The 21587-nt window shown below is 47.5% G+C and overlaps 2 protein-coding genes across 2 annotated transcripts in view; one reads left to right on the forward strand and one right to left on the reverse strand.

The window, feature by feature from the left end:
• UVSSA (UV stimulated scaffold protein A) overlaps window positions 1-3144 on the forward strand; it is a 42400-nt gene extending 39256 nt beyond the window's left edge. The window contains exon 14 of the mRNA XM_070751407.1: window positions 2593-3144. Coding sequence (XP_070607508.1) covers window positions 2593-2686 — 94 coding nt within the window. The 3' untranslated portion in view covers window positions 2687-3144. The remainder of the gene's footprint in view (window positions 1-2592) is intronic.
• A 10296-nt stretch (window positions 3145-13440) lies between these two features.
• On the reverse strand, window positions 13441-19163 carry NKX1-1 (NK1 homeobox 1). Its single transcript, XM_070751588.1, has 2 exons — window positions 18677-19163; window positions 13441-14249 (listed from the first exon to the last, which is right to left on the reverse strand). The coding sequence occupies exons 1-2, from the start codon at window positions 19161-19163 to the stop codon at window positions 13441-13443; spliced, it is 1296 nt and encodes a 431-aa protein (XP_070607689.1).
• Between the last annotated feature and the right edge of the window lie 2424 nt (window positions 19164-21587).

Raw genomic sequence — 21587 nt, forward strand, 5'->3', positions numbered from 1 at the left:
CATGCACAACTCCTTGCCTTTCGTAAGCTACTTAAAACCCACCTCTGCCGCCAGGCATGGGGGAATTGAGATACCCTTTCTCCTTAGGTCTTTACAATTTTATGCATGGTATGTCTGCATGTCTGTTTGGTCTTTATTGTAATGGGTTTTTAATTGTTTTTAGTATTGCATTATTATTATTTGCTGTCTTATTATTGCTGTTAGCCGCCCCGAGTCTCTGGAGAGGGGTGGCATACAAATCCAATAGATAGATAGATAGATAGATAGATAGATAGATAGATAGATAGATAGATAGATAGATAGATAGATAGATAGATGATAGATGATAGATGATAGATGATAGATAGATGATAGATGATAGATGATAGATAGATAGATGATAGATGATAGATAGATAGATAGATAGATAGATGATAGATAGATGATAGATAGATAGATGATAGATAGATAGATGATAGACAGATGATAGATAGATAGTTGATAGATAGATAGATAGATAGATAGATAGATAGATAGATAGATAGATAGATAGATAGATAGATAGATGGCGCCCATGCGCTTTCGGCACCCAAGGGAAAAAAGATTCACCATCACTGTTCTCGGGTGTTGGCTACTCCTGCCATTCCATCTCCAGAACTTTTAAGCTCTGCATCGTCTTGTAGGATCAAAGCAACCAGAAGCAGAGCAGCCCTTGTGAGATCTGAAAAGCAAGATTTCAGCCTTGTTTGTCCATAAACAAACAATAACACTATTAGTGCTGCGTACCATCCCGGCAGCCGAGAGGAATTCCTTTGAGGAAAGTCTCCTGTTTAAAAAATCACGTCCTTCTTACTCATCCAAGAGAAACACTTGTTATAAATAATTGGACTCGCCTGCTTTCCTTCTCCTGCTCCGCACCCCGTTCATCGTCCGTGGCAATCTGACATTATCTGCTCCTCTTCCGAACCGCCCGTCACAATAAGCCGCAAAGTTCTAAATAAGGCGAATTTCACGTCGGATTTAAAGAGTAAATTTCCAAAGTTGTGCGTGTGGGTTTCAGTGGGATTGAACGCGGGGCTAATGACTCTGCCTGTGGTTTAGCGCCGGGCGTGAGAATCCAATCTTGTCATATTTTAATAGACTTCACGGACTTTTGGCCCTAAACAGGGCGATAACCTCGGCTTCGTTATATATAACAGTCCCAAATTACTTGGGAGGTGCGAATGATGGAGCCAGTTCTGTGCTCTGCCCACAAAGACAAGTTGCAATCGCACACCGGACGGATCTCGTTTCATTTACGGCATCGCACAAGCCAGGGGAGGGGGGGGAGGGTGCTAATGTAAAAAAAGTAGAGGACACCCAAGTGTCAGGGGGATCGTGTTGTGCTAAAGAGTCACTTTTCTCCTGCCAATTAAAGTTTTCCCTCCCGGTCTAAAACTGTCACCGTGGAGTGACAGATCCCATCCCACCTGCTAACAAGGTTGGGTTTTTTAAACGCTTCCTAGCCAGAAAGGCACTGAGGGGGGAACCCTTAGGCAGCAACAACCTGGCACAATTTGTTTCGTTATTCATTCACTGATTTACTGATTGTTAGCCGCTCCATCACGGAGCAAATATCTCAAAAAATCAAAATATCTAGATGATCCTTCGATCCCAGCATGGCCTCTCTGATGCCCCTGATCTAGAGGTGGAACTCGAAGAATTAGACTATGGTGCAAAAGTTTCAGTAATGTGACTTAAAAGGTGAAATGTAATACAGTGGTACCTCTACTTACAAACTTCATTCGTTCCATGACCAGGTTGTTAAGTAGAAAGGTTTGTAAGTAGGAGCAAATTTCCCTATAGGAATCAATGTAAAAGCAAATAATGTGTGCAATTGGGGAAACCACAGGGAGGGTGGAGGCCCTGTTTCCTCCCAGGAGATTCCTAGAGAGGCCCCACGGAGGCTTCTCCCCACCTTTTCTGGTTACAGTTTCGGAGACTCGGGTTTGAAAAGCGCGCCCCTTTCCCGGACAGCCGGCGCAGGGCTTGACGTCAGTGGACGTCGGCTGCCCCGATAGCAACCTCCGGACAGCCGTGCTCGCCTGGTGCCGCGAGGGGGGGGAGGCAGCTGCCCCCCCACCAGGAAAGCAGCACAGGAAAGCCCCCAGCTCCAGGGGACAGCCCCCAGTGCAGTGGCGGGGCAGCCAAAGCGGGAAGGTGAGATGAAGGTCCTGTGCTCTAGGATTTAAAATTTCCGGGCTGACCGCTAAAAACCAGCACACTATAGCGCGCTGCACACCTTAGAGGGAACTATGAAGTAGAGGTGTTCTTAGGTAGAGGTACCAGTGCAATTGCCAAGTATGACAGAGGTGTGGAGGCTGTTTGCTGAAAGGCAAACGTTTGTTTTCTGTTAGCGAGGACATTACTAAATTAAAACTATATTGTCACAACTAATTGAGCTAACACAAGGCATTTGTTCTGCTTGATCTTCGCCGTGCTGGGTTTAAGAGCCGATTAGCAAGGAATCACAGCGTGCCCACTGCATTATTTTCGTGAACAAAATTGGCCAACATCTGTGTGAAAATAACTGTTTGACTTTCTCTTTCTTCCTCCCCTTTTTTTGGTCCACAGAAGCTCGGTGAAAAGAGTCGTCAAAGCGATGAATCGAATTGACCAAAGAAAACACGAAAAATTTGCAAACCAGTTCAACTACGCACTGAATTGAACTTCATCAGACTAAGAAAAATCCGTGGCAATTTTGAGCTTCTTATATAGGGTGGGTTTTTTTTCAAATTCAGCCATTTTTAAGATGGGTGGACTTCAACTCCCAGAATTCCCTTGCATAGCTGGCTGGGGAATTCTGGGACTTGAAGTCCACACCTCTTAAAAGTTGCAAATATGAAAAACACCAGTGGAGAGGCTTCAATTGATTGACGGTCGCCACCTTTTTAAAATTTCCTCCACGGGCATTCCTGTAATTGTACATTGATCGAAATAATCTCATTAATATAAATGTATATATAAATTTATACAATCTAACACATTTAATGACAAACATTGCCTTTGTTAAGAAAATACGGAGCTCATCCTGCCAGGTTAAAAAAGGCTTTGGAATTGTATATATGCCGGGGAATATATTGTAAGGTTCATACTATTGGGAATAAATTTTGTGACTTAAATATGCTCAAAGTCTGATCCGCTGCAAATTGATTATTTTGTGTAGGATCAGGAGAACCTAGAAAATATTACAATCCTAACACACACACACCAAAAATCTGGTTTTTTCATGCTGTGAAAGTGTCAAGTATTTTCCATTAAGTCTATTGGAAAGTTAAGATAGGTATTATTGTACTTATAAGGACAATATCATCTATTCTGGTTACTCTTGCGTACATGAATTCTTGTATGGTGGTATGTATGGAGGTGTTTGAGCTGTGGTGGCACAGTGGCTGGAATGCAGTATGGCAGGCTAAACTCTGCCCACAGTCAGGAGTTCGATCCTGACCAGCTCAAGGTTGACTCAGCCTTCCGTCCTTCTGAGGTCAGTAAAATGAAGACCGAGATTATTGGGGGGAAATATGTTGATTCTATAAACCGCTTAGAGAGGGTTGTAAAGCACTGTGAAGCGGTATATAAGTCCAAGTGCTCTTGCTAAGTACGTATGTAAGACAAAGAAGAGGGAGTCAATCTATTCTCTAAAGCACCCGAGGATACAACAAGAAGCAATGGGTGGAAACTAAACAAGGAGAGAAGCAACTTAGAACTAAGGAGAAATTTCCTGACAGTTAGAACAATCAGTCCGTGGAACAGCTTGCCTCCAGAAGTTGTGAATGCTTCAACACTGTGTTAAGATATTCATGAACTAGGAGAGCCATGTTAACAATATCAGCCAATGAACAGGCATAACACTTCTGAGTTTGTGCAGAGAATCGAAACTGAAAATTTAAGCTTAAGGCTGGGCATGGTTCAGTCCACTCTGTGCTTGGCTGCTCTGCTGAAATGAAACTAACTCTCTTGCTTGGGTTTATTGCAGAAATAACATATTTTTACCATCCGACCAATCAGGTGTTTGCAGTGGGGATGTCCCTCTGACCTTCCTGCCAATCAGCGTCAAGCTCTGTTGGGGGAATTGACGCTAGACTTGTGGTTGGGGGTCACCACAACGTGAGGAACTTGTATTAAGGGGTCTCGGCATTGTTCTGTCTGGGTCCCCCCAGATGCCAACACCAACCAAAAAGAGTAGCCAGACACACTGGTAAAAAGCAAAGGCAGTTTATATACTGGAAAGCAAACACAGGTAACAAAAACTGTTCTTACAGACAGGAACACGATGAAGCTTCACAGAGGTTTCACGAAGGCCAGGCAATCAAACAGGATTCTTGCTGGCAAAAACAACACTGGAGATAATAAAACCCACGCCTCCCCCAAGTCTTCCAGACTTCTAGGCCACAAGCCAAGATCAGAGACGCCAAGAATCGAAGCAAGGTCACAGGACTCCCAGTTGATAACTCTCCACAAGACTGTAAGGGCGGGCCTGCCTTTTCAACCCTGCTGAGGAGAACCACACCCAAACCCAGCTGTTGCCAATTCAGGGATGGAAATACCTTTCTAATTGGCCCCGTCTTTGAGCTGCACGTCGCTGCCTCATGTCTATTATAGCCTGTGCGTCTTCATCCAATGAATCCAGGCTACTAGCTGGGGAGAGCCCCCCCCCCCCGGGGGTCTCAGGCTGCTCTCCCTCCTCTTCCTGACGTTCCTCTCCCCCGTCTGCCTGGTCCTCCCCCTCCTGGTCACTGTCCTCCTCCTCTGGGCATGGATCCGGCAGAGCTCCAGCCGGTCCCTGAGGAGCCTCAGGCTGAATCACAACAGGCATTAGAAAGGTTGAGAACCACTGCTCCAAACAAACATCTTCCTCAATTTCTCATCCAGGGAAATATAATATTCTGCTTTTTGAAATATTTCATTCTCCTAGGAGAGGAGTGAGGGCTCACTTTCTACACCTCCAGTGAAAGCTCATTGAGACGTCAGATGGAGTTGACCGGCTCCATCTGAACCTCATTGTGATACTGGTATTTTTATGTGCCACATCCCTTGGAGCAGCCTCGCCAGTCCCAGAAGACTATAAAGTGGTTTACGTAAAAGATAAACAATAAAAGGAATCCACATAAGCAAATCCAATTAGGCTGATAAAGCTCCGAGTAAATAGGCTGCAAAGATAAATACTGTATTTATTGTTTACTATTAAAGATAAACATTACATTCGACTGAGAGGAAGACAGGTTTTTTCCCCGTGTAATTTATCTTTAAGTTGGATAAATCAACCGACTTCACCAACAATATGGTGACAGGGGTATGTGATAATCTGCTGGTTTGGAAGTGGGAGATGGCCTCGCGTTCTATTGTCATCTTGAATATGGTAGACAGAAAACCTAAACCCAAATCAATATGGGTTTAGGGGAAAGATGAATTGAAGCTAAATTTGAGGGTAATTTGCTTCCTCCCATGTCCAGAAACAAACAAGAGATGAAGGTAATTATATATTTAAAAGGGAAGGTAGTTTGAATTGGTAGGGAATAAGGAGGAAGAGGAGGAGGAAGAGGAAGAAGGAAGAAGAAGAAGGAAAAAGAAGAAGAAGAAGGAAGAAGAGCAGCAGCAGCAACAAGAACAGCAACAACAACAAGAAGAAGAGGAAGAAGAAGATGAGGAGGAGGAGGAGTTGTTCCTGGCATTGCTCACTATTGCTGAAGTCATATTTTCTGCAGTCATGTTTGGAGCAATTTACATTGAGTTTATATCTATTACGTGCTCTTGTTGTTGTTGAAGGTATAGTAGTTCACTAACAGGAAGGACATTATGGTGTATGATCTTATGAACAACAGTTAAATCAGTTCGGAGGCAACGTAGTTGTAAATTGTCTAACCGTAGTATTTGAAAGCTGTTAACCGATCATGCAGTGGTCCAGAGATGCCATAGGATTTTAGTTTATGAAGCAGTTTGTCGTGAACTACAGAATCGAAAGCTTTACAGAAGTCAATGTAGATTGCGTCTATTGATTTACCCTGATCAAGTTGAGTAGTCCGTATGTTTTTGCAGTGTAAGAGTTGTAGATTACAGGATACTTTCTTTCCTGAAGCCAAATTGTTTGTTGGAAAGTTGGTTCCAACAAACAATTTGACTTTTTCTGAAAGTCATCAGTGCAATGAAAAACGTGAGCATATTTTATAAATGAAAATTTGCCTGGAATTTGCGGTCTCTGGGATTTGATCTGAATAGAGGGCCAATTTGGGTTATTGTAGCATGCCAATGTTTTATTTTATGTTTCAGATTGTTTGCAATTGATTCAGTCACGCTTGAAACGGGGAGGCTAAAATCTATGGGACTTAAACTTAACTCTCATTTACTGGAATTGATCTGCTCTGTTTATGTTTACAGCTGCAAAACAATGCTTTTAACATTATGGGTGTCACCTCCCCAAATAGGTTTAGTTATGGGGCAAGTTAGGAATAATAAAAATTGCAAAGGGCCCCATAGAAAATGTCTGGATTATGTACCGTTAGTGACCTGTCACTCTCTCTGTTGGGGTCAGATCATGTCTTAAGAACATAAGAACCTAAGAAGAGCCCTGCTGAATGGGGCCAAAGCCCATCGAGTCCAGCCTTCTGTGTCCCACAGTGTCCCCCCCCAATTATCTATAGGGATCTTGAGCAGAAAGAGAAGGCAGAACCCTCCCTTTCAATGGGGACCTCCAACAAATGGGACCCAAGGGAACCCTGCCTGCCTCAACCCACATAGAGGCGGCACATGGACATCCGTTTCAATAACCACCGATACACTTGGTATCCCTGAATCTGTCTCATCCTGCCTTGAAGCTCTCCAGGCTGACAGCTGTCACAGCCTCTTCTGGAAGGGAATCCCATCAACCAAGGACCCTCTTGGTGAAGAAATATCTCCCTTTATTTGTCCTCACCTTCTCACCTGTGAGCTTTAGGGAGGGCCCCCTCATCCTAGGATTGTGTGAAAGAGAAAAGGATTTTTCTCTATCTACCTTTTCTATCCCATGCAGGATTTTATACACTTCGATCAAGTCCCCCCTTCAACGCTGTCTTTCAAAGCTGGAGAGACCGAGGTGTTGCAACCTGGTTTCATAAGAGAGGGGCTCCATTTCCTTGATCATTCTTGTTGCCCTTTTTTGCACCTTTTCCAGTTCCATTATATGTATCTATGTCTTTCTCTTCTGTACATTTAAAACCTGGTGCAACCAAAGGACTCAACTTCACTTGCAACACGTAATTCTCACTATTAGGGTCGAGGAACTAAAATATATGAAGAATGTGTGCAGGAATTCAATATTTTAGTCTAGTGAGAAGAAGGATAACGGGAGAAATGAGAGCAGTCTTCCAGTATCTCAGGGGCTGTCACAAAGAAGAGGGGGTCAACTTATTTTCCAAAGCACCAGAAGGTAGAACAAGAAACAATGGATGGAAACTAAATCTAGGAGAGAAGCAACATGGAATTAAGAAGAAATTTCCTAACAGTGAGGACAATTAACCAGTGGAACAGCTTGCCACAAGAAATTTTGGGTGGTGTTTTTTAAAAAGAGAATGAGACAGCCATTTATAGTTCCCTTCCAACTCTGTTATTGTTACTCATCTTTCTGGGGGAAATTAAGTGCTCTGCTCTGTTGAAATATCAGCGCTTGCATGCTTGCAAATGTTGAAAATATTATTTTTCCATCCCATGATCCAGTGGATATGTATGAGAAATAGAACCATAAGTAGAAAAACGGATATTTAACTAGAGAAGGCAGCCATAGATGCTTCCAAATTCAGCAGCTTTTATCCTATTACTGGCCTATCTGTCTAGCAGAGTCTTGTGTCACTTGATGAAAAAAGAAATATTTAACGACTTGTTTCTCACTGCAGATATCAGAAAGCCAGTTTTAGAAACATAGAAACATAGAAGATTGACAGCAGAGAAAGACCTCTTGGTCCATCTAGTCTGCCCTTATACTATTTCCTGTGTTTTTATCTTAGGATGGATCTATGTTTATCCCAGGCATGTTTAAATTCAGTTACTGTGGATTTCCCAACCACGTCTGCTGGAAGTTTGTTCCAAGGATCTACTACTCTTTCGGTCAAATAATATTTTCTCATGTTGCTTCTGATCTTTCCCCCAACTGACTTCCGATTGTGTCCCCCTGTTCTTGGGTTCACTTTCCTATTAAAAACACTTCCCTCCTGAACCTTATTTAATCCTTTAACCTATTTAAATGTTTCCATCATGTCCCCCCTTTTCCTTCTATCCTCCAGACTAGACATATTGAGTTCATGAAGTCTTTCCTGATAAAGTTTTATCCTTAAGACCTTCCACCATTCTTGTAGCCCGTCTTTGGACCCCTTCAATTTCATCACTTTTGTAATAACACAATCGCTTTCAAGATTAGTATGAAACCTGTTAATCTAGGACCCCCCTGCAGAGATTGGGGAGAATTTCATTCAAGTTGTGCGTCACACACAAACACACACACTTATTTACGGTACCTACCCAAATGAAATGATAGAAACATAGAAGACTGACGGCAGAAAAAGACCTCATGGTCCATCTAGTCTGCCCTTATACTCTTTCCTGTAATTTATCTTACAATGGATCTATGTTTATCCCAGGCGTGTTTAAATTCAGTTACTGTGGATTTACCAACCACGTCTGCTGGGAGTTTGTTCCAAGCATCTACTACTCTTTCAGTAAAATAATATTTCCTCATGTCGCCTTTGATATTTCCCCCAACTAACTGATTGTTCGAAATGCACACTTCCCTGTGAGCAGTTTTATTTTTCAGGACTACAAGAGTAGGAAGCTAATTAATGTGCAGTGTTCCTTAAATGCTCTTTAAAGAAACCTGGACATGAACAAAGGCGCTGGTGAAAATAAGGCTTTGTTTTCCTGCAAAATGAAGACTTTTATGGAGGGAAAAACCATGCACAAAAGAAAGGACAGGCATGAAAACGGTGGCTCCCTCGCTGCCTTCTTTCTTTTTTCCAATTCACAAACTGACAGGGAAGGAAGGACGGGAGGAAGGAAGGTGTTAAATGAGTTAAAACCCAAACCAGACCAATTTGTCCATCAACCTGCCTGCCAGCTCAGTTCTCGGAGAAGATGCGGATGAAACTCAGCTCAGCGTCACAAGCTCTTTCTTTCAACCTTGGCTTCTCTCTTAGAAGGAATTCATTCATTCAGGGGTTTCCAGGATGTGGCTGGATCCCAGAACTCAAGGTGATAGATACGGTGATTTGGAGAAGAAAAAAAGAAGAGAAGGAGAGAGAAAGAAAGAAAAGAAAGAGAGAAAGAAAAGAAAGAGAAAAAGAAAAGAGAGAAAGAAAGAAGAGAATGAGAAAGAGAAAGAAAAGAAAGAGAAAGAGAAAAAGAAAAAGAAAAGAGAGAAAGAAAGAAGAAAATGAGAAAGAAAGAAAAGAAAGAGAAAAAGAAAAGAGAGAAAGAAGGAAGAGAATGAGAGAGAGAAAGAAAAGAGAGAAAGAAAGAAAGAAAAGAAAGAGAAAAAGAAAAGAGAAAGAAAGAAGAGAATGAGAAAGAAAGAGAAAAAGAAAAGAGAAAAGAGAAAGAAGAGAATGAGAGAAAGAAAGAAAAGAAAGAGAAAAAGCAAACAAGAGAACAAGAAAGAAGAAAAAGGAAAGAGAGAAAGAAAGAAAGAAAGAAGAGAAGGAGAGAGAGATTCCAAGGGTCCTGGGCAGAGGTGCTGCTACCAACCGGGTCCTGCTGGCCAGGAAGAGTGGAGGCCTTTCTGCGGAATGGGCCTAAGGGTTGGGGGAGGGGGACAAGGGCAAAATAATGGCCGCTCTCTCTCCCTCACCCACCCACCCGCTCCTCCTTCCCTGGAAGGAAGCAAAGCCTGACCCTGAGCCGGAGGTGGGATTGGAAGGAGTTGGAAGGGACCCCAGAGGTCTTCTAGTCCAATCCTCTGATACTCAAGTGGGGGGGCACTTATTATACCAGGCTCTGCAGGCCCAGCGGAGGCCGAGCAGGGCAGGAGGGCAGGGAGGGGCTGCCTTGGTGGGCCCGGAGAGTGAACTGAGGCCCCTCCTCAGGTGGATCCCTAAGCTGAGGTCAAAAAAGTCAAGATGGTGGACTAAAAAGTCCCAGAGGGCTTTCTAGTCCAACTCCTGAAAGGGCAGCGTTCCGGGGTCGTCAGGAGGGCTCCCGCGGAGGAAGAAAATGTGGGCCGAGGGGTGAACGAGCCAGTATGGAAAGGCGGAGGGGGGGGTTAGGTAAGGCCAGACAAGGGGGGGTCCTCCACCCCCCTCCCTGTGCCCCCCCAACCATTCTTCCGAGGGTGCCAGAGCTCCCTTGCTCTCTCTCTCTTTTTTCTCTTTCTTTCTTTCTCTCTTTCTTTCTCTCTCTTTCTCTTTCTTTCTCTCTTTTTTCTTTCTTTATCATTCCTTCATTCAGTTACTTACCTATTTGCATACTTACTTACTTGCTTACTTATTCATTATTTATTTATTATTCGTTCATTCATTCATTGACTTACTTATTCACTTATTTTCTTTCTTATTTATTTATTCATTCATTCATACATTCATTCATTTATTTATTATTCATTCACTCACTCACTCACTCATTCACTTACTTACCTCTTTGATTATTTACTTGCTTATTTATTTATTTATTTGTTCATTATTTATTTATTTATTATTCATTCATTCACTCATTCATTGATTGACTTATTTTCTTTCTTTCTTATTTATTTGTTTATTTGTTTATTTATTAGCTTATTTAGGTAGTTATTCATTATTTATTTATTTATTTATTTATTTATTTATTTATTTATTATTCATTCACTCCTCACTCACTCATTCACTCACTTATCTCTCCATCTATCTATCTATCTATCTATCTATCTATCATCCATCCATCCTTCTATCTATCTATCTGTGGAGTCTGCGGAGAGGGGCAGCATACAAATCTAATAAATTATTACTGTTGTTGTTGTTGTTGTTATTATTATTATTATTATTATTATTATTATTATTATTATTATTATTATTATCTATCATCCACACATCAATCTTTCTATCATCTATATCTTCTCATCTATCTATCTATCTATCTATCTATCTATCTATCTATCTATCTATCTATCTATCTATCTATCTATCATCTATCTCCGTCGGACCGTCCACACACACACAAAAACTGGGCCAGCCCGGCTCCGGGTTTTTAGCCTGCTGCTTTTTGAAGGCGGCTCGGCTGTGTATTTGTGTTTATTTGTGTGTGTGTGTGTGTGTGTGTGTGTGTGTGTGTGTGTGTGTGTGTGCTCACTGTATCGACAGAATGGAGAATCCCCCAGCATGCGGGTTAAGGGGTACGTGGGTAACTAACACCAGCCGAAACTCCCGGCCCCGGCAGTTCCCCGGCCGACTCGGCTTGCTGCGGGGGAGCCGGGTTCGCTTTCCCCGGCCACGGGCCTCTTGCCGGCTGCGGGGGACGAGGGAGAATTGGCCCTTCTATCCCTGCGTCCGGCGGAGGGGTCCCCCGGTGGCTGCGGCCCCCCCCCAAAAAACTTCGCTTCCTTCCACGGGCAAGGCGCGCAAGGGGTGGGGAAAAGACAATAGAATTCAAATTTGGATGGGTGGGTGGGTGGGTGGGTGGGTTTTGGGTGGGTGGACGAATGGACGGATGGACAGATAGACAGGTAGAGAGATAGACAGACAGATAGAGAGATAGAGAGTTAGTTAGACAGAGAGACAGAAACACAGATAGACAGGTAGAGAGATAGACAGAGAGATAGATATTAGATAGATAGAGATAGCGATAGAGATATGTATGTATGTACACTTCTCAAGAAAAATAAAGAGAACACTTAAACAACACAATAAAACTCCAAGTAAATCAAACTTCTGTGAAATCAAACTGTCCATGTAGGAAGCAACACTGATTGACAGTCAATTTCACCTGCTGTTGTGCAAATGGAATAGTGGTGCAAAGGAAATATTCAAGGAGAATAAAAAATTCCCGCTGGGAACAACGGTCCCTGTTGAAGGAGAGGGAAGAAATTTGGGGTGGAGAGACGGGGTCATGCCGTGGATGTCCAAGGGAAGAAAAAGCCGTATTTAAATAAGACACACACACACCCCATTCCACGCGTGAGGGGCTAAGGGGAAAAGGTTGTGAAGTTGGGTGGGCGACGGAGGAGCCACGAAAAGGATGCCTTGAAAATGCAAATTTTTATTTATTAAAAAATTGTATTTATAAATCCCCCCACACTGTGGTCTTTCTCCGAAGGATCCCAAGCGCCGCCCTTCTAGAGAAAGACGCGGGTCTAAGGATCCGGCCCCTCTCGTTCGCCTTCCCACCGAAAGGTCCCGTTCCTGGCCCGGGTGAGCGGACGCTGAGCCGGGCCGGGCAGCTGCCGCTTGAAGGTTCCGCAAAGGGCTCGCCGACGCTTCGATCTCAATGGTTATTCACAATCGATAAAGTTAATATTATTATTTTTAAATATCTCTTTATATATATATATACAACAGCCAGAAATGTACAGAGGGGCGAGAGAGGCTTCCAAAAAATGTTCCTCCGGCTTTGATTTCTTTTCTTTTTTAAACGAGAACATCTCTTTCCTGTCCTCCTCCTTCCCGGTCGCTTTTGCGTGCTAAAAATCGAAGTCTGAGACAGGAAGGAGGGAAGGGAGGAAGGAAGGGAGGGAGGGAGGGGAAAAGAAAGAAAGAAAGAGAAATAAATAACAAATGAAAGAAAGAAAGAGGGAGGAAAGAAAGAAAGGAAAGAAAGAAAGAAAAAAGAAAGGAAGGAATAAAGGAAGGAAGGAAGGGAAAAAAGAAAAAGTAGGAAAAGAAAGGAAGACAGGAAGGAAGGAAAGAAAAAAGAAAGAGAAAGGAATAACAAATGAAAGAAGAAAGGAAGGAAGAAGCCTCCTGTGAGCCGCTCCAAGTCTTCGGAGAGGGGATACAAATCTAAATAATAATAATAATAATAATAATAATAATAATAATAATAATAATAATAATAATAATAATAATTAGGAAGAAGAAGAAGAAGGAAGGAAGGAAGGAATAAAGTAAGGAAGGAAAGAAAGAAGGGGGAGAGAAAGAGACAGAGACGGAGGAGAGGAAGGAAAGAAGGAAGGGTGAAAGAAAGAGATAGAAGGGAAGAAAGAAGAAAGAGAAAGAAAGGAAGGAGGGAAGGAAGGAAGGAAGGAAGGAAGGAGCCGGCAAGGGGAAGGGGAAGCGCTGCCAACTGCTCGACCCCCTAGCCAAGGCCCGAGTCCGGGGGAGCCCCGAGTCTCCCGGAGGGGCCAAGCGGAGTCTTTTTATTTACAAGCGGGGCCCTTGAGCTCCCCCGAGGCCAGTCCGGGCAAGCGGAGGGTGGCGGGCGCCTGGCGGAGTTCCGTGGGGGCCGGGGGCTGCCGGCGCTGGTGCTTCCCCTCCTTCCTCCCGGGCCGCCGGGCCGCCTTCAGAGGTGGGGCGCGTAGAAGGCGGGCGCGCCGTAGGTCTGCGAGCCGAGCACGAAGGGCGAGAGGACGGCGGCCGGGCCGGGCAGGAAGGGCAGCTGGGCGGCGCACACCAACCCGCCGGCCGAGTGACCGTAGGCGCCTGGCGGGCCGTGCATGGCCAGGCCGTGGTTGACCATCGGGGGCGAGTGGCTGAGCGGGCTGAGCGCCCCGGACAGGCCGCCCGCCCCTCCGCCTCCTCCGCCCCCGCCTCCTCCGCCGCCGGTGGGGGCGCTGGTGTCGGCGCCCGGGTTCTGCTTCTTCCACTTGGTGCGCCGGTTCTGGAACCAGATCTTGACCTGCGTCTCGGTCAGGCTGAGCGAGAGGGCCAGGTTGAGCCGCTCGCACACCGACAGGTACCGCGTGGCCTTGAACTTGTTCTCCAACGCCACCAGCTGCTCGTAGGTGAAGGCTGTCCGAGCCCGGCGGGGCTTGCCCGACTTGGAGTCCGAGCCGGGGCGCTTCCGCTTGGTCTTGGCCCCCGGAGGGGTCCCCGCTTGGCCCTGCGGGGGCGAGGGCTGCGGGGCCTGCGGGGGCGGCGGGACGCCTCCTCCGGCCGGCTGACTTTCCTCCCCGCGCAGCCCCCGAGCCGCCTCCACGGCGCTGCCGTCGCTGTTGCAGCTCGCCTCGCTGCCCAGCTCTTCCTCTTCCTCCTCCTCTTCCTCCTCCTCCTCTTCCTCCTCCTCCTCCGGCGCTCCGTTTTCGGCTGTGGCGCTCTCCCGCTGCACCGATTCCAGCGCCGCCTCGTCGCTCGGGTACAGCTCGCCGGGCTCTGCGCGAAAAGGAGAGAAAGCGAGTCGGCGAGGGGTCCCCGATCCCGCGGGGTGTAGGAGAGGGGGCGACACCCCCCCCCCCAAACCGAGCTTGGCCCAGGGGAGAGAGACATTGGATGAATATTTTAGAGATAAGGACATTAATCCGGATGGTGCACAGATTGTATGATCTTTACTCAAACAACACCGTAAAGTAGACTAAGGAACTCTACTCAAGGCTTGAACATGGGTCTCCCCGATAAAAAATATCCCCCTTTGCTTATCCCTTCACAGCACTGGTGATTATGTTATACTAAATGTTTTTTAATTAACTTTTTAAAATTGTTAACATTAGATTTCTACTGCGTTGTATTATTGCTATGTCGGAGAGGGGCGGCATACAAATCTAATAAATAAATAATAATAATAATAATAATAATAATAATAATAATAACAATAACAACAACAACAACTATAACTATTATTGTTGTTGTTGTTGTTGTTCCTAGACCTGTTTCGCCCCCCCCCCCTTTGTCCACGGTGCTGAAGAAGAGCCTTCAGCACCATGGACAGAGGACATTTTTCGCCACGGGCAGCGGATCCCCGTTCACCCAGTCTTCAGCACCGTGGACAGAGGCAAACTCCGGACACCTGCCAGCTGCCTGAAGCCGCCCAAAGAGGACCCATGGGATCCCCCCACTCTTCCCCACGCCTTGCCCCCTCCCCTCTAGTTTCCACTCTGATCTGCTTGGCCAAGCGAAGGTTGGGGGACCAAGCAAGACCAGGCTGGAAACGGAGAGGGGGTCAACAGCATTTAGACTTATATACCGCTTCACAGTGCTTTACAGCCCTCTCTAAGTGGTCAGCCTCTTGCCCCCAACAATCCGGGTCTTCATTAGACACACCTCGGAAGGAAGGAAGGAAGGAAGGAAAGAAGGAAGGAAGGAAGGAAGGAAGGAAGGAAGGAAGAGCAATAGCATTTAAACTTATATACCGCTTCCCAAGCAAGGGAGGGGACGCCGTTTGGGTCTTTGATTAAGGAAGAGGCAAAAGGCCTGTGCGTTGGTAACTCGGGAAGGGAAGGGAAGGAGGAGGAGAGAGATTAAGTAAGTAAGTAAGTAAGGAAGGAAGGAAGGAAGGAAGGAAGGAAGGAAGGGAAGGAAGGAAGGGAAGGGAAGGGACGTGGAGGGAAATTAGGAAGGAAGGGAGGGAGGGAGGGAAGTAGGAAAGAAGGGCAAGAAAGAAGGAAAGAAGAAGGAAAGAGGCAAAAAAGGAAAGAAGGAAATGGAAGGCAGCCTTGGAGGGAGATTAGGTAGGAAGGAAGGAAGGAATGAAGAGAGAGAAAGAAAGAAAGAAAGAAAGGGGGAAGGAGGGAGGGGGAGGGGAGGGAGTGCGGGCTTCTCCCGGCCATCTGAATCGCCCACGCGCCCTTCCTCGTTTGGGCCTCGAGCAACGCTTCTCGGGTAAGAGCCGCCGAACTCCGCTCTGCCCTGCCCAGCCTTTTCGAAGGCCACCGCGGCCTCTCGCTTCTGTCTCCGCCGGCGCTTGGTGGCGATTCACGGAAGGCGGGAAGAAGCCTCGAACCGGCCCAAGTTTTTCTCCCCGAAACGCGCAGCTTTCGAGCCTCTGCAAGCCGCAGCTGAGCGACCGGCAGGAGCGCGAGGGAAGGCGCGCCGTTTTCCACGGAGAATTTTGCGCCCTTCCATGCGCCGGGAGCCATGCGGTCTTTCCCTAGGTGGGGGGACTTGGAGGAACTCCGGACGCCCCGCCGGAGCGGTTCTCAGCTTCGCCCCACGGCGGGGTGGCTGCTCCTCCGGGCATCGAAGGGAACCCGGCTCTACTTTCGAAATTTTGGGGTTCCGTTTGTCTAAAGAGCAGCGGGACGTTCCCCAAAACCCCCAAATTTTCGTGGGGGGGGGGGAGGGCGATTATGCCTTTCAGATCCCCGTCTCTGGAAGCGGAGCCAAGCACCCGATTGTTGGGCCGAGCTGTAGTTCACTGGTTCAAATCCCATCACCCATCCACGGTTGACTCAGCCTTCCGTCTTTCCCAGGGGGGTCAAATGGGGACCCAGATTGTTGGGGGAAATAGGCTTACTCTCTGTAAACCGCTTAGAGAAGACTGGAAAAGCACCAGAAAGCGGCATATAAGTCTAAATGTTATTGCTATTCCTTCCTTCCTTCCTTCCTTCCTTCCTTCCTTCCTTCATTCATTCATTCATTCATTCATTCATTCATTTTCCTTCATCCATCCATCCACCAATCATCTATCCATCTAGAGTGCAGCACTGCAGGCTACTTCATCAAACTGCTCGCTGTAGTTCAGCCATTCAGATCTCCCCACCGGCTCCAGGTTGACTCAGCCTTCCATCCTTCAGAGGTGGGTCAAACGAGCACCCAAATTGTTTGGGGGAAATATATGCTGATTCTGTAAGCCGCTTAGAGAAGGCTGTAAAAGCGCTACGAAGCGGTAGATAAGTCTAAACGCCAAATGCCCAAATCCTTTTCCCCAAGCAACGTCGCTAGAAAATCTAAGCAACAACGATTCCCGAGGAAAAACTCAATTTCTGGCCCTGTTTGGGGAACGGGGCTGGGGGGGTCATTTTCAGGCAAAAAGCGGACAACCCCAAAGCGAGGTTGGGGACGCATTTTCTGGGCTTCTTCCCTTCATTGCTGGATGCGACGCGAATCCCGGCAGAAAGGAGCCCCAGAAATGCGCCCACGAGACGGCAGCGCAACGGAACCTTAAACGTCCCCCCTGTTTTAAATTCCCCGTCCAAAGACTCCCGGAGGGGCGTCGTGAACCAGACGTGGAAGGCAGTAACGGAGGGGTAAAAACCTTGAAGGTTTAGGGGGGAGCTTTCCCGGGGCCCGATTCTCTACGCGGCGCTCGCCTTAGAGCGCAATCTGAAAATTGGGCCGCTCCCGCTAAGCTCCAGGCCGAAACCTCGGTTCCTCCGGCCCCCGAAGTTGAGGTCCCCCTTCCCCGAGCGTGTCCTTGGAAGCCGGGGAAGGAAGGCGCCGTTTGAGGGAGAGGATTCAGGATTCAGCCAGGCTTTGCGCGCGTAAAGGAGGCGCAGGCGAAATCCGGGACCGGACGGCGGATGCGAACCCTCGCTTGATGCTGGGCTCTTTGGGGTTGAGAATTGTGCTTCTGCCGGGCCGGGCTGTCTTCGGCTGCAGAGGGGTCTCCGAGGGCGAGGGGGGCTCTGGGAAGGGGCGGGTGGAAGGAAAAGGACGCGCCAGCGAAGCAATCTGGCCACCGGGTCGATACCCAACCCTAATAAGCGTAATAGGTTTTAATCGAGTCATTATCCGAATTTGGGAGGCCTATAATTTAGACGTTAGGCCGAGGCGTTTGGCAAGGTGGTTGAAAGAGATACGCGCGGTTCGATAATAGGATATCGACCCGCTCCAAGCCCCGACAGGCCACTCCGGGCCGATCCCCCCACCCCCTCCGCTAATGCGGCCTCTCTTTACGCGGCTAAGCACATTTCGCTTTCAATGTAATCGAAGGGGTTTAATTGTTTTTTCCAAGAGATAACCGGCGTTTTGTCACAATTAGTCTGGTTCGGCCCCCCTTTTTTAAAAAAAGGCGAGAGAGAGGTGGGGGGCCGTGAAAGAAAATTGAATCTGTCGCCGGAAGCTACAGAGAACGAAGGAGGGGAGGATGGAAGGGGCAAGAACCCAGAAAGCTAAGCCCCTAGTCCTCAATCTAATACCAACTCAATCGGAGCGAAGGGCGAAGAGGAGGAGAGGAGAGACGCGCGCGCGCGTGGGAAAGTTGAGAGGATTGGACGGGGATGGCAACGAATAACGGTTGATTGAGGGCTTTTTTCCCCTAATAACTGTGTTGTTGTTGTTGTTGTTGTTTTAAAAAAACTAAATTAGATTGAGACGCGTTTTAACATTTTGGGTTTCTTACGCGTTCTCTTTTTCGTAGTTATTCTCGCCTAGAAATCCAAAATAATCAATCAATCAATAAGCTTCCATCGGCCGGGACGAGCTTCGTCCGAGGCCGGGAGATGGGAGTTTGGGGAGCCCCGAGGCGAATTAGGGGGGCCTGGCCGCGGATTCCCTTCTTTCTGCGGATCCTTTGGGCCTCCCCGCCTGGCGCAGAAGAGCCGAGAGAAGCCGAGGACGTTCTCTTTGCCCCGTTGGGAAGCGGCTGGAGCTCGCAAACTTTCTCCAACTCCCCCCCCCCCAAAAAAGCCCGGTTGGAATCGACTTTTTCGCAGGATTCGGCCTCGGGGCCGCTGACCCCGGTTCCCCCCTCCGGAACAAGACGGGGGCTTTCCAGGCCCCTTGGCTGCGTCTGGCGGGGTAGAAGCTTCCGCCAGCCCCAATTGGCGCGTGGGAGAAGGACGCGGTTCCCCTCTCGCCGAGAGTTCCGCCCTCCCCAGCCCGAAAAGAACCAAACTTTCCCCGCGGGGAAGATGGACACTTACTGCGCCCGTCGAGCGAGGGTTTCCTCCGGCCGCTTTGGAAGTCGTCGGGCGCAGCTTTGGCGTCTCCGCCGGCCTCCTCGGGCTTCTCGAAGTCGGTGCCGGCCGCCGCCTTGTAGAGCAGAGCGCGCTGCCTCCGGGCCTTGCCGTTGAACTTGTTGGGGTCGAGGATGTCCAGGACGGAGAAGGAGGTGGGGCGGTGGACCAGAGGCCCCGCGGGGGCGGCCGCTCCGTCCGGCCCGGGCAAAGTGTTGGCGGTGCCGTTGTCGTTGCCCGGCCTGTCCCGGCTCACCGGGCACGAATAGACGGCGGGGAGGTCGGTGCTGGGCGCCAAGCGCTGCTGCTCGGCGTGGCTCTCCATGGCTTCTCCTGCGGCTTCTTCTTCTCCTCCTCCTCCTCCTCCTCCCAGGAGGCGCTCCGCTGGGCTCCCTCCCGCCTCCTGCGCGGTGGCTGGCGGAATAGAGACGTCACCCTCTCGGTCCGCGCTCATGACTCTGCCTCCCCCCGACCGCCCCCCCTCCCCTCTCGCCTCCTCCTCCTCCTCCTCCGGATGGCTCCCCTCCTTCCTTCCTTCCTTCCTTCCTTCCTTCCTTCCTTCCTTCCTTCCTTCCTTCTGTCTTTCCCTGCGGAGGAGGAACTTGGCAGAGAAAGCGAGGGCGCGAGGCGGGGCGTGGAAGCTTCTCTTCAAAGGGTCCGCCGTTTTTCCTCCTCCTCCTCTTCCTCCTCCTCCTCCTCTTCCTCCTCCTCCTTCTCCTTTCCTTCTTCCTCCCCCCCTCTCCTTCTCTTCCTCCTCCTTCTTTCTCTTCTTCTTCTCCCTCCCCCTCTTTTCTTCTTCTTCTTCTTCCTCCTCCTCCTCCTCCTTTCCTTCTTCCCCCTCCCCCTCTCCTTCTCTTCCTCCTCCTCCTTCTTCTTTCTCTTCTTCTTCCTCCTCCATTTCTTCTTCTTCCTCCCCCTTCCTCCTCCTCTTCTTCTTCCTCCTCCATTTCTTCTTCCTCCTCCTCCTCCTCCTCATATTCTTGTACTTCCTCCTTCCTCCTCCTCCTCCTCCTCCTCTTCCTCCTCCTCCTCCTCCTCCTCCTTCTTTCTCTTCTTCTTCTCCCTCCCCCTCTTTTCTTCTTCTCCCTCCCCCTCTTTTCTTCTTCTTCTTCTTCCTCCTCCTCCTCCTCCTTTCCTTCTTCCCCCTCCCCCTCTCCTTCTCTTCCTCCTCCTTCTTTCTCTTCTTCTTCTCCCTCCCCCTCTTTTTCTTCTTCTCCCTCCCCCTCTTTTCTTCTTCTTCCTCCTCCTCCTCCTCCTTTCCTTCTTCCTCCTCCCCCTCTCCTTCTCTTCCTCCTCCTCCTCCTTCTTCTTTCTCTTCTTCTTCCTCCTCCATTTCTTCTTCTTCCTCCCCCTTCCTCCTCCTCTTCTTCTTCCTCCTCCATTTCTTCTTCTTCCTCCTCCTCCTCATATTCTTGTACTTCCTCCTTCCTCCTCCTCCTCCTCCTCTGCTTCCTCCTCCTCCGGGGACAACCAGGGGTGTCCCCCCCCCCCTCCATCTCTCGCTGGGACTGCAACTTATTATTTATTTATGCCTTCCTATTTAGCGCCCGGGTGGTAATTGGCTACAAATTAATCCCTTTGCCCCTAATGGTCCGCCATCTCCGTCCCGGGGGAGGGAGGAGAAGAGAGGGAGGGAGGAAAGGAGGGAAGGGAGGGAGGGAAGAGAGGAAGAAAGAAAGGAAAGGAGACTGGAGAAAGGGAAGAAAAGAAGGAAGGAAGGAAAGAGAGGGTGGGAAGGAGAAAGGGAAGAGAGGGAGTGAGGGAAGGAAGGAAGGAAGCTGGGAGGAGGAGGGGACGGCGGGGGCGCGTGTAGGGTGGCCGGGGTCTTCTGGGGATCTACTTAGCTGTCAGCTCTGTTCCAAGGCCCCTCCACTCATCTGGAAAGCATCTAAATAGCCTTATTTGGAGGGGGGGGGGCCAGGAGGAGGGGGAGGCGGCGCCGCCTTGGAAAGAATCGGGGCAACTCCGCGATAAGGCGCCGCCGTCCGACCCCCGCAGCGCCCCCCTCCGGACGCCCGGGTTAAGGAAGCCCCAGCAGAGCGCAGAAGAGGGGCCGCTCAGGAGCCTTTTCACACGAGGCCGGGAAGGACGCGCGTCAGGCGGAGGTTGGGCGGCACAGAGGTGTAAAAAGTACAAAATAAAATAAAACAAAACAAAACAAAAAATTAAATTAAGATTAATATAAAACTAAACTAAACTAAGCTAAAGGCCCGGGGTGGGGAGGGGGCCCATTAGAGTCTCGCTTCTGGCGGAGCAGCGCCGAGTATTTCTCTTGGTTGAAAGAGGAATGAACGATTTCAATGTTCCACAGTGTTTTTAGAGTAATTAACTATAGTAGTTGGATGTTAGATTTCATATTTAGTACTGTATACTGTTTTCATTATGTGGTGAGCCGCCCCGAGTCCTTGGAGAGGGACGGCGTACAAATACAATAAATAATGAATGAATAAATAAAATATAAAATATAAAATATAAAATATAAAATATAAAATATAAAATATAACATATAACATATAAAATATAAAATATAAAATAATATAAAATATAAAATATAAAATATAAAATATAAAATATAAAATATAAAATATAAAATATAAAATATAAAATATAAAATATAAAATATAAAATATAAAATATAAAATATAAAATATAAAATTAAATAAATAAATAAAGAATAAAATAAAATAAAATAAATAAAAGAATAAAAATAAAAAGTAAATAAAGAATAAAATAATAACATAATAATAACATAATAAAATAATGATAAATTAATAAATTAATAAATTAATAAATTAATAAAATGAAATAAAATGAAATAAAATGAAATAAAATGAAATAAAATGAAATATGGGTTGATCCCACAAATGGCCTACCACCC

This window comes from Erythrolamprus reginae, chromosome 4, assembly GCF_031021105.1.
Source record: "Erythrolamprus reginae isolate rEryReg1 chromosome 4, rEryReg1.hap1, whole genome shotgun sequence".
Lineage (NCBI taxonomy): Eukaryota > Metazoa > Chordata > Lepidosauria > Squamata > Dipsadidae > Erythrolamprus > Erythrolamprus reginae.

Excerpts from the sequence above, each read along its gene's own strand:
- NKX1-1 (XM_070751588.1), bottom strand. The coding sequence starts at position 19,163 with ATGAGCGCGGACCGAGAGGGTGACGTCTCTATTCCGCCAGCCACCGCG. Across the intron at positions 14,250-18,676 it reads ACCCTCGCTCGACGGGCGCA|AGCCCGGCGAGCTGTACCCG; the intron begins GTAAGTGTCCAT and ends CTTTTCGCGCAG.